General features: G+C 44.3%; 1 protein-coding gene across 2 annotated transcripts in view; it reads left to right on the forward strand.

Moving 5' to 3' along the window:
* The window catches only part of LOC113056601 (zinc transporter 10-like), a 9196-nt gene extending 4994 nt beyond the window's left edge, over nucleotides 1–4202 (forward strand). For both annotated transcript variants that reach the window (XM_026223361.1, XM_026223362.1), the window contains 2 exons: nucleotides 2273–2512; nucleotides 3678–4202. In XM_026223361.1, the coding sequence (XP_026079146.1) occupies nucleotides 2273–2512; nucleotides 3678–3910 (473 nt within the window). In that variant the 3' untranslated portion in view covers nucleotides 3911–4202. The remainder of the gene's footprint in view (nucleotides 1–2272; nucleotides 2513–3677) is intronic.
* The last annotated feature ends 8298 nt before the right edge of the window (nucleotides 4203–12500 follow it).

A 12500-nucleotide genomic window follows, 5' to 3' on the forward strand; every position in this document is an offset into this window, starting at 1 on the left:
GTGTGTGTCACGTCTCTCTCTCTCTCTCTCCGCAGCTGTGTGTCACGTCTCTCTCTCTCTCTCTCCGCAGCTGTGTGTCACGTCTCTCTCTCTCTCTCTCCGCAGCTGTGTGTCACGTCTCTCTCTCTCTCTCTCCGCAGCTGTGTGTCACGTCTCTCTCTCTCTCTCTCCACAGGTGTGTGTCACGTCTCTCTCTCTCTCCGCAGGTGTGTGTCACGTCTCTCTCTCTCTCTCTCCGCAGCTGTGTGTCACGTCTCTCTCTCTCTCTCTCCGCAGGTGTGTGTCATGTCTCTCTCTCTCTCTCCGCAGGTGTGTGTCACGTCTCTCTCTCTCTCTCTCCACAGGTGTGTGTCACGTCTCTCTCTCTCTCTCCGCAGGTGTGTGTCACGTCTCTCTCTCTCTCTCCGCAGGTGTGTGTCACGTCTCTCTCTCTCTCTCCGCAGGTGTGTGTCACGTCTCTCTCTCTCTCCGCAGGTGTGTGTCACGTCTCTCTCTCTCTCCGCAGGTGTGTGTCACGTCTCTCTCTCTCTCTCCGCAGGTGTGTGTCACGTCTCTCTCTCTCTCCGCAGGTGTGTGTCACGTCTCTCTCTCTCTCCGCAGGTGTGTGTCACGTCTCTCTCTCTCTCCGCAGGTGTGTGTCACGTCTCTCTCTCTCTCTCTCCGCAGGTGTGTGTCACGTCTCTCTCTCTCTCTCCGCAGGTGTGTGTCATGTCTCTCTCTCTCTCTCTCCACAGGTGTGTGTCACGTCTCTCTCTCTCTCTCCGCAGGTGTGTGTCACGTCTCTCTCTCTCTCTCCGCAGGTGTGTGTCACGTCTCTCTCTCTCTCTCCGCAGGTGTGTGTCACGTCTCTCTCTCTCTCCGCAGGTGTGTGTCACGTCTCTCTCTCTCTCCGCAGGTGTGTGTCACGTCTCTCTCTCTCTCTCCGCAGGTGTGTGTCACGTCTCTCTCTCTCTCCGCAGGTGTGTGTCACGTCTCTCTCTCTCTCCGCAGGTGTGTGTCACGTCTCTCTCTCTCTCCGCAGGTGTGTGTCACGTCTCTCTCTCTCTCCGCAGGTGTGTGTCACGTCTCTCTCTCTCTCTCCGCAGGTGTGTGTCACGTCTCTCTCTCTCTCTCTCCGCAGGTGTGTGTCACGTCTCTCTCTCTCTCTCTCCGCAGGTGTGTGTCACGTCTCTCTCTCTCTCTCTCTCCGCAGGTGTGTGTCACGTCTCTCTCTCTCTCTCTCTCTCCGCAGGTGTGTGTCACGTCTCTCTCTCTCTCTCTCCACAGGTGTGTGTCACGTCTCTCTCTCTCTCCGCAGGTGTGTGTCACGTCTCTCTCTCTCTCTCTCCGCAGCTGTGTGTCACGTCTCTCTCTCTCTCTCTCCGCAGGTGTGTGTCATGTCTCTCTCTCTCTCTCCGCAGGTGTGTGTCACGTCTCTCTCTCTCTCTCTCCACAGGTGTGTGTCACGTCTCTCTCTCTCTCTCCGCAGGTGTGTGTCACGTCTCTCTCTCTCTCTCCGCAGGTGTGTGTCATGTCTCTCTCTCTCTCTCCGCAGGTGTGTGTCACGTCTCTCTCTCTCTCCGCAGGTGTGTGTCACGTCTCTCTCTCTCTCCGCAGGTGTGTGTCATGTCTCTCTCTCTCTCCGCAGGTGTGTGTCACGTCTCTCTCTCTCTCTCCGCAGGTGTGTGTCACGTCTCTCTCTCTCTCCGCAGGTGTGTGTCACGTCTCTCTCTCTCTCCGCAGGTGTGTGTCACGTCTCTCTCTCTCTCCGCAGGTGTGTGTCACGTCTCTCTCTCTCTCTCCGCAGGTGTGTGTCACGTCTCTCTCTCTCTCTCTCTCCGCAGGTGTGTGTCACGTCTCTCTCTCTCTCTCTCCACAGGTGTGTGTCACGTCTCTCTCTCTCTCTCTCTCCGCAGGTGTGTGTCACGTCTCTCTCTCTCTCTCTCTCTCCGCAGGTGTGTGTCACGTCTCTCTCTCTCTCCGCAGGTGTGTGTCACGTCTCTCTCTCTCTCTCCGCAGGTGTGTGTCACGTCTCTCTCTCTCTCTCCGCAGGTGTGTGTCACGTCTCTCTCTCTCTCTCCGCAGGTGTGTGTCACGTCTCTCTCTCTCTCTCCGCAGGTGTGTGTCACGTCTCTCTCTCTCTCTCCACAGGTGTGTGTCACGTCTCTCTCTCTCTCTCTCTCCACAGGTGTGTGTCACGTCTCTCTCTCTCTCTCCACAGGTGTGTGTCACGTCTCTCTCTCTCTCTCTCTCCACAGGTGTGTGTCACGTCTCTCTCTCTCTCTCTCCGCAGGTGTGCTGCTGCACGTGTTGAATGATGCGCTGGGTTCAGTGGTGGTGGTGGTGGCCTCGGCTCTGTTCTGCGTGTGGCCCCTGGCCCCTGAGAGCCCGTGTAACTGGCAGTGTTACGTGGACCCCAGTCTGACGCTGGTCATGGTGGTCATCATCATGTCGTCCGCTGCTCCTCTGGTCAAAGAGACGACTGGGATCCTGCTGCAGATGAGTCCTCCTGACCTGCCGCTCACCGCCGTCTGTGAGTTCACATTCACGTCTCTAGAGAAGCCTTCTTCAGTGAAACTGACCCATACTCACAATACGTGCTCTGCATTTATCTCATCCACACACACACACACACACACACACAGCAGTGTGCATCATGTGTCTTGCTCGAGGAGTCAAACTCTCTGACCACTAGGCCACAACCTCCCGCTAATGTCAGGATGATGCACTTCATCCCGCAACAAAACAAAGCGTGGAATAATGGACACTTGGTGAATTCAACCGTCGCAGCTTTAATTAATCGAGTACTTCTGCTTTAGTACATAGCACAGTGCATTTAGGACACGCTTACATTGATCTGGCACACACCGTCTGATTCACCACAGAAACATGAAGGATGCACAATGATATTATTAGCATGCAGACTGATGTTTATTGTTAATGTTGGAAGTACACTGCAGTTTTGTCATCTGTTGCTCTAAAGCAGGGATCCTCAAATCTGGACCTCGAGATCCACCTTGAGTTTAGCGCTAACCCTAATCAAACACACCTGAGCATGCTAATCAGTGTCTATCAATGTCTTTGTGATCATATGGAAATGGCAGACAGGTGACTTTAACCAGGGTTGGAGCTAAACTCTGCAGTGCATTGACCTCCAGGGTAAGATTTGAGGAAGGGGGCTCTAAAGGCTCAACAGACCCATGTGATTAGTTACAACACGCAACACTGTAAAAACACGTAAAAACAGTAAAACAGTGAGCAGATCTCAGTTTAATTCTGTAAAACTGTTTGTCTCTAGTTTAACTAGAGAAACTACAGTGTTTTCCAGTGTAGGGTGTAAACACACGGGTCTCTCTCTTCCACGACATCTGTTGAATGACAAAGAAACAAGAAACACATTTAATTAAATCTGAAGTTTAAACCATATTTTCCTGTAGTTAACTTGTAATGTACAACATCAGAAGATCATTTTTACTGTTTGTTTGCATTCGTTTTTAGCATTTCTGTTTTTATATAGATTCAGTTGGCTACTATTAAACTTTACTGAGTTGAATGATAAAGAAACAGCAAGTAACGCATTGAATTAAATGTGATATTTAAACCGTGTTCTCTTGTAGTTTAACTCAGACTGCGGGCTGAAGGGATGTCTGGTGGAGGGTTAGGTGTTGTACAGTGCTGATGCTGTGTCTGTGTCTCAGTGGACAGTGTGTGCAGTCTCCCCGGTGTGGTCAGCGTTCACCAGGCTCATGTCTGGGAGATAGCTAAAGGACGGAGCGTGGCCTCGCTGCACGTCAGAGTGTCGTCTGACCGGGATCCAGCTCTTCAGACACAGATCCAGCAGCTGTTCCACGGCGCAGGCGTCCACAGCGTCACGGTTCAGCTGGAGCGAGCCGACGGAGAGATGTCAGATACAGAAGCAAACATCAGCTGAACACAGCGAGAGCTTTCTCCAGCCGTGATGATGACAGAACAGACATCTCCTCACACCCGTCCAGACTCCAGCTGATGATTCCTGTGTTAGTGTGAGACGTGACTCTGCTGCTTTCATTAATCAGCAGATTATTTATTGCTCCGAATGAGAGACACGTCCAGCTCATACTTCAGCCCAAACAACACATGATCGAGCCAGTGTCATGAGTGTGAAGAAGAGAAACACAATGATAGTATTTGCTGTAGTGCCTCTACTGCTTATGCTGATATATGTAATAAATCATCTTTATTACAGTAATATGCTATTATTGTTTCAAAAATATTTTTTTTGTTTTTCTTGACTTTGGGGTGAAATTCCTTCCAGCTAACCTTTCCTTACTGTTATTAATGACATTTTGCTCGTAATAATTTTTATAACTTCTTGGTAATTCAGGGAAACACATGAATGAACTGATATTTAGTTATTTGAAGTTATTTAGTTATTTTGTATTTGAAAGACAATCAAATGTATTTTAAAACTGTATACACCGCAATGAATCATTCTGATTGAAATCAGATTTATCCTTTATAAGAGAAGAGATGTGAACAGAGCTGCTGTGTCTGAGGAGATTCACCTGTTGATCTGCTTCTGAAGAAACTCACTTCAACTCAATCACATCATGATCAGCAGCTGATGAGCACTAGAGGACATCAATCATACACACACAATCACACACACACACACACAAACACACACCCAGGAAATTAATGTGTGAAGCTGTGCTAAAACACAGCGACCAATCAAACACAGACCTACAATACTCGTTAAACATCATCATCATCATCACAGAATCAATACTGACAACTATCCTCAGCAGACCACCTGAAGACGTGAGTAAGAGCTGCTGGTCTGTGTGAGAACTGAGGAAGACTTTAATCTGCTCTGTGTCCTCGGAGTCAGTGCTCTCCATCACATCACCTTCACACTGGGCTTCCTGAGCGTCTGTCAGAAGTGTGTGGAGAGATGTCTGAGCAGCTGAACCATCAGCACCAGGTGAAGGTGAGCAGGGATGAAACAGCGGATCTCAGCAGAAGACTGTGTTTGTGTTTCCTGTCACTGACATCATCCTGCATCTCGTTACTAAGCAACCCCTGAGCCCCATCTGTCGTCACGGCAACCGCCTCACCCTGTGTCATGTAAACGAGTAAACGATTAACACACAAGCTGCTCTAAACACAAAGAAAGCTCACAACAAATGTTGATTTCATTTAGATTACAGAAGTTACTTGATCAAGAAAATCTATTTATGACATTATTTTTGACAGCATCCTCATTTAACAAGTGTCTAACACTTCTATCAGTACTGAAGCTGAAGCGTCTCGGAGACACAGTTCTTCTGGATGGAGTCTGTCTCAGTGTGTTCTGTTTCTTCATGTGACTCACACAGACTGATGAGGATCAGATCAAACATCTCACTGCATTATTACAGTTAACTGAGATTCCCTACTGACACACTACAACAAAAGATGGAAATAACTGACTTCAGACCAGTTTAGCTGCTGTAAGCAGGGTTTCCCATGCACTGATTTATTTCTGCCGGCCCACAACAATATCAGAACTGACCGTCACAAACAGATTTCCCAAAAGGCTTTGACCACATTAAATGAACACTGCAAGTCTTAAAATCAAAGACCGCATCTGGTGTTTTATATCACTGTATTTCAGAAGAAAACCGGTCTGTTTTCAGAAACTTTTCAATGCCATTTTCATTCCATCTTGCGAGTAATGCTGATAAACCAGTGTTTGTGAGCTCAATAGCGCCTCCTGCTGGCAGACACATCTCTTGCACATGTATACATGAGTGAATATAGTGTAAGACTGTGAGAAACACTGTGGAAATACCAATGTTCTGCACTGAACACCAAATAAAACATCTCATTTTTCATCATATGTCTGTACGTGGAGAACCCGAGCTGAACAGAATGAAGCGACTGTGAAACTCAAAGACCTGAGAGAGTTAAGAGTCGTCTGCTCAGTGATGAAGGCTGTGTTTATCGTGTTCTCCTGCACACACAGATCAGTCCTGTATCCTCTGACCCCTGTCTGGAGTATCAGTGTAAGATGATTACAGTTAGCCGTGTCACAGATTAGCATGTTGTTATCTCAGACACAGGTCAGTCATCACTGAATCAAGAAAACTGCTTATAGATTTATGTTATATATTATAGATTTATGTATAGATTTATGTTTCAGTATAATTACACACACTATACCAACAGCGTAGTTGAAAACCCCTGGCTTAAAAAACATCTTTTATCAACATCTTTTATCTAGCCATGTCAATTATATTATTATATTGTGTTTGTGGTTTCTAATTATTTTAGTTGTATTGTACTTTGGATCAACTGGTACTTGTGTGAAAGTGCTTTCTTTTTAAAGAAAGAAAGAAAGAAGGAAAGAAGGAGTCGACGGTAGCCATACACTTCCACAGTATGGAGAGGAACACTATGAGTCGAGGAGGTCTATGAACCAGTTTACAGCTGAATCCTCACACTTCATCCCATTACAGATCATCTGATGACTGTGAGAGCCACTGATTCATCTTTATACCATCATCACGCTCTAATCTGATCAATGCACCTATGAGGCATGGATTTATTAAGATCTTATACACATTCATATCATGTCAAGTTGTTTTTGAATCATCTGTAATGAGAAATGGGTTGTATAAATACATTTGACTCCAGTGTTTTGGGATTTCTGAGTGGAACAGTTCTCATACGAACTTATATTTTACATTCTGACATTTGTAGCTGATTGTTGACAGGACTAGTTAAGGACTAGTTTATGCCAAAACCATTAAACTGGTAGTAATTAGAGGCGAACATTCTTGCTCTGGATTATCTGCTCACCAGAAGACTAGTGTGCACTAACAAAGTAAACAGAGTCAATTTTGGTTTTAATGCAGACTCTGAATCCGTATCAGTAGAAAGTGCTTATATTTTAACTAGAACCCTTAACCAGCGGACAGAACCCTCCGACTGTTATTAAAGTGTTCTTACTGAAAATCAGCTTTAACTTTAACCGCAGATGAGTCGAAGTCCTTCTTAGTTCAGTCTTTCAAAGCCTGGTTTCTCCCAAGGTTTTCTTCTCCATTCTGTCACCGATGGAGTTTCGGTTCCTTGCCGCTGTCGCCTCTGGCTTGCTTAGTTGGGGTCACTTCATCTACAGCGATATCATTGACTTGATTGCAAATAAATGCACAGACACTATTTAACTGAACAGAGATGACAACACTGAATTCAATGATGAAGTGCCTTTATCATTTTGCATTATTGACACACTGTTTTCCTAATGAATGTTGTTCAGTTGCTTTGACGCAATGTATTTTGTTTAAAGCACTATATAAATAAAGGTGACTTGACTTGATATAATCGCTTTATGTTCACAGGAGTGACTGAAAATATCAGCGGCAACGACCAGGGGCGTAGCAACCGGGGGGGAAGGGGGGGACACGTCCCCCGCACTTTTAGAAACAGGTGATTCTGACCCCTGCTAATTTTTTTTTTTTTAGGATCCAGCGTGAATATTTCCTGTAGTGTTCTCTGATTTGTTACTTAGATTTGAGTGAAGTAACATTCAGCCAATCACAGAGCGAATCATCTCCTGGGCGCGTCTGCTATGAGCTTCAAATCTCTTGTTGCTCTTCTGAATTTTCGTTCGTTCGTTTGTTCACTTTGCTATTAGGCCGTTTGGGATAAAATGCACCCAGAAAAAAGCAAAGGACGATTACATCCTTTTTACAAACACACACTGTAAGTATGTTACAGTATGTCGCGATGACACGAATCGCGCGATAAAGTTTTCATGTTATGATTTAACCTATTGAACCCGTATGGACCTCGTCACGTCGCGCCGGATTCAGTGTGTTAAATGCTCTCCTAATAGAGCTCGGGCGTAGACGTCATGGAATGGTGCATTGTGGGTAACGGCGGCCATTTTAGAGGCATCGCAAAGCAGGTTTGTAATAAGATAATAGCCAGTCTCCAGAAAAAGTTATAGAACGTGACAAAAAAAGTTGCCTATACCTATACGGACAAACTTAATAATGAAGCCAAACAACGCTAATTAAAAAAAAAAAGAGGTTGTAGGCGGAATCGATCCCTATGAACACATGAAAGTTTACCAAGCCTCAGTTTCCCTGATAATTTATCCTACCGGGTCTGTGGAGTGAGCGCTTACACCTCCGATCAATTTAAAAATGTCACTTTCACTTTTTAAAAAGTCACTGGAGGCTCACCTGCAGATCATAAATGGATCTGCAAATTAAACGTGGAGAAAACAATCTTTTTCACTAAGGAAATGTTAACATTAACCAAGCATCAGTGGTGACACACACACACACACACTTATCAGATTCTGCGAGCTATGAAGCTTGTCTATGCGGGTTTGTTACACTTCAGGAGTAATTACTCACCTATCATACTTGCAAAAATCCACTGTTTTCCTCCGGTAGTTCTGTAATCCGGTATAATATTGACGAACATTCACCTCAGACACAACCCACCATTCACCAAAACAATACGCTTAACTTCCTATTTTGAAGTTCGTTCCAGTTTTTTTTTTTTTTAAACAAGTTGTTCAAATTTGTTAAATACAGTCAGCACAAAAATATCAAAAAGCAAATTAAGTTCAGGATTGGGTCAAAAGAAAATGTTTAAACAAAAAACACTAAACTGACTCCCTTACTGGCCAAAAACTAGAGAAAACGTAATGTGTTTGTGTCTGAGTTTGTGTGTGTGTATGTGAGAGAGAGAGAGAGACCATACACAACATGTCTCACCATAACTATGTATTATAATATTATCGAAGGTGATGGTTTCCCTCCGTACAGTGGCGACCCAAGCCATCTGACGCCTCTTGGTGATTTCAGACACCTTGTGTTTTTTTTCCAAGTACGAAAATGTTGAAAACTAATATGATTCACGAGACGTTTGCCCTGTCGATCATGAAACCATTACAGCAGTTCACAATACAGCAATACTGAACCATTTTCCAAAAAATAATCAAAATTAATGACCAAATGACCAACGTTACCTAATGCCTACTATACAGTACATCTACTTCTGTACCGCGATTCCCACAATGCATTGCGACGTGACGCAACGATCCCGACCTCTATTGTCACTTTGGATAAAAGCGTCTGCTAAATAAGACGTAACAATATTATTGGTTTCTGCTGTCTTTTGTTTGTCTACGTGCTGCTCGCGGAGTAAAATTATCACTTCACAATAAATCATATTTGTTTTGCAACGAATATCTTAAAATACTTTATCAAATTTTATTCTTTTAATTCATAACTGTTACTTTATGTCCTAACTAGTCTGTAGGAAAGGCAGGCTGTGACGTCACTGGCGGAGAGAGGGGGCAGTTGCTCAACCTCTCCAGAATGTGTACAGGTGAGATTTGTATAAAAAAAAAAGCAGATTGACTATCTTAAGCTGCGGTAGGGAACTTTTGACGCTTTAGCGGTTAATAAACAGAACTGCTTGCGTCTTGCGGAAGAACATCGTAGCCGGAACTACTTCTCTCTGTTTATGTCTATGAAGAATCACAAAGGTACTGGGTTACTCCGCCGCGGTACCCCCGAAGCAATCTAAAATAGTCCGAATATAAACACTTATTATAGGTGCACCCTAGTGATTCAGGACAAGCCAAAAACACGGTTTGGAAAATAGATTAATGTTGTACTCGCTTATTATATACATTTTTCTACATTTTGAACACAAACAAAGTTACGGACCGCAGCTCTGATTGGTTGTTTTTTACCGGGAGTGATGTATTTCTGCAAATGGCAATAGGACACTGGGAGGAGCCAGAGGAGCTTGATTTTTTCACAGATTATCTGTCTCTTATTTTTCATAAAATGTATGTTGTATAAAATTACTGTAGATGTAATATGTATACTCATTTAACACCTGTTTTTGTCCAACTGTTAAAAAAACAGTTATTGTTCAAATGAAGTGCAACTGAAATATTGTAAATATCATAAAATATCTTTATTTCATAAAAAAAAATTATAGATGGTCTCCCATTGGTCTCAAAGTCCTGCAGTATTTTTTAATTTCGAGTATGATTTAACAAAAATAGGTTCCTGTAAGCTATCATGTCATGTTCCCAAATTTGAAAAAGTAAAATGCCAAATGGTATTCTATTTAGAATTTATTATGAACATCAGCTTTGGGTCAAATCACCATACAGCTGTCCCCCCCACTTTTAAAATGGCTGCTACGCCCCTGGCAACGACACCCGAGCATCGAGTTAAGTCCTTCACAGCTGAAGCTCTTTCTCCTCAGATCGAGCACCACACACAAAACACGACGCGAACTCACTGTTTACACTGGAATATGTCATTATCCTACCTTCACCTCTGCACTTCCGCCTCTGACGACACGACGCTCAACTGACCAATCATAGACAACTTCCGAACTGCTAAGCCCCGCCCCGTTAGGCGCGCACATGTTTGTGTTCAGCTCGGTCCTTGTGAACTTGTAAGACGCTAAAAGAGTATTTTTTAACGTAAATCTGTAGATTTTATTATTATTATCAAGTTAATAGAGGAAATAAATGTTATTATTCCTCTATCTATCTGGCTCGTGATATCCACTCTCCTGCAGAGTTTAGCTCCAACCCTAATCAAACTGACATCCCTGTGATGTTCTAAAGACCTGGGGGGTATTCCAGAAAGCTTGGTTAACTTACCATTTGATAAACTATAACCTCTGTGTTGATTTACCCCAAACAGGCATACCATGAGTATGTCGGTTCCAAAACACCTGAGAAGAGTTAGTTTAATCCAGTGGCGTAGCCACAGGTGTGCCAGGGTGTGCCTGTGCTACCCACAGTGGCAGCTGGCACACCTAAAAATAGATGCAAAAAGTTTTTATAGTCTCAATAAAAATGTTTACTAAACTTAGGTTATTGTTGTTTACTTAGAATATTTTTTCTTTTTTGTTCGCGACTCGGATGATTCAGATCGGCACTTCGGAGCCTGTTCGCGACTCGGTTGATTCAGATCGGCACTTCGGAGCCTGTTCGCGACTCGGTTGATTCAGATCGGCACTTCGGAGCCTGTTCGCGACTCGGATGATTCAGATCGGCACTTCGGAGCCTGTTCGAGCCTGTTCGCGACTCGGTTGATTCAGATCGGCACTTCGGAGCCTGTTCGCGACTCGGTTGATTCAGATCGGCACTTCGGAGCCTGTTCGCGACTCGGTTGATTCAGATCGGCACTTCGGAGCCTGTTCGCGACTCGGTTGATTCAGATCGGCACTTCGGAGCCTGTTCGCGACTCGGTTGATTCAGATCGGCACTTCGGAGCGTGTTCGCGACTCGGTTGATTCAGATCGGCACTTCGGAGCCTGTTCGCGACTCGGTTGATTCAGATCGGGACTTCGGAGCGTGTTCGCGACTCGGTTGATTCAGATCGGCACTTCGGAGCCTGTTCGCGACTCGGTTGATTCAGATCGGCACTTCGGAGCCTGTTCGCGACTCGGTTGATTCAGATCGGGACTTCGGAGCCTGTTCGCGATTCAGATCGGCACTTCGGAGAATGTTTGAGATTTTTTTTAAATTCAGATCTGGACATCGAAGCAGGAAGTGTTTGTCAAACAGTTAATTGGTGATAAATGAATATTTGGACTTGAGGCTTTTTTTTACCTGTCGATTCAGCATGTACATGGACCCACACATAAAGGTGGACACACTCTAGACGGGTGCGCGCACAGCGTTTGAAACCCAATACATGCGTCCCACAAATTGAGACTGTGTCACGCATAATCAATGCTTGCTCAAAAAGAGTTGGTCGCTATATCTGGAGTCACCAACCCGTCGATCGCGGTCGACAAGTCGATCTTGGAAGCATTTTAAGTCGATCGCGAAGATTTTTCAAAATCTGAGAAAAAAAGGTGCGAGCCTCCGCTGACTGCGCGCGCACCTCCCGAAACAGATGAAACATTTATACTTGACACAACTGTTTTAGACTGAAAACCAGACCATACAACTGATTAGACGCGGGTGCCGGTGTGATGAGATGTACTAATATCCGTATGTTCGGGGATGATTGTTTTAGGCCTGTAATTGATTGATTATTGAGGTAATAGGGATGGCAAGGTTCGCTGAAAAAACCCAAACCGTTCGGTTCACCACACAAGGTTCGGCACGCGCTTCAACTTAAATCTGACAAAGCATCTGTAATATCATCTGTAATATGGCTTGCTATAAATGGCACGTAAAAAAAAACAGGATTCAGCTAATAAATGTTTCTGTTGATGCATGCTTCGGGGCACTTCATCACACATACTATGCACCACAAGTGATGGTGAAAAAAGGGTGACATGTAAGTTTACCTCTATGATTTGTTTTCATTTTTTGTCCTGATAAATTACTATCTCTGTCACTTAAAGGCTTTTTGAACAAGATTAATTTATGTAGGCTTATTTTATTTAACTGCATATGATGTATTATTTTCTTTGATAATATTGAGAATTTAACGGGTTGTGTGTTCTTATAGATACTGATGGACGGATTGTATTATTGGACTCTCCAGAAA

Source organism: Carassius auratus, chromosome 38 (assembly GCF_003368295.1).
Source record: "Carassius auratus strain Wakin chromosome 38, ASM336829v1, whole genome shotgun sequence".
Lineage (NCBI taxonomy): Eukaryota > Metazoa > Chordata > Actinopteri > Cypriniformes > Cyprinidae > Carassius > Carassius auratus.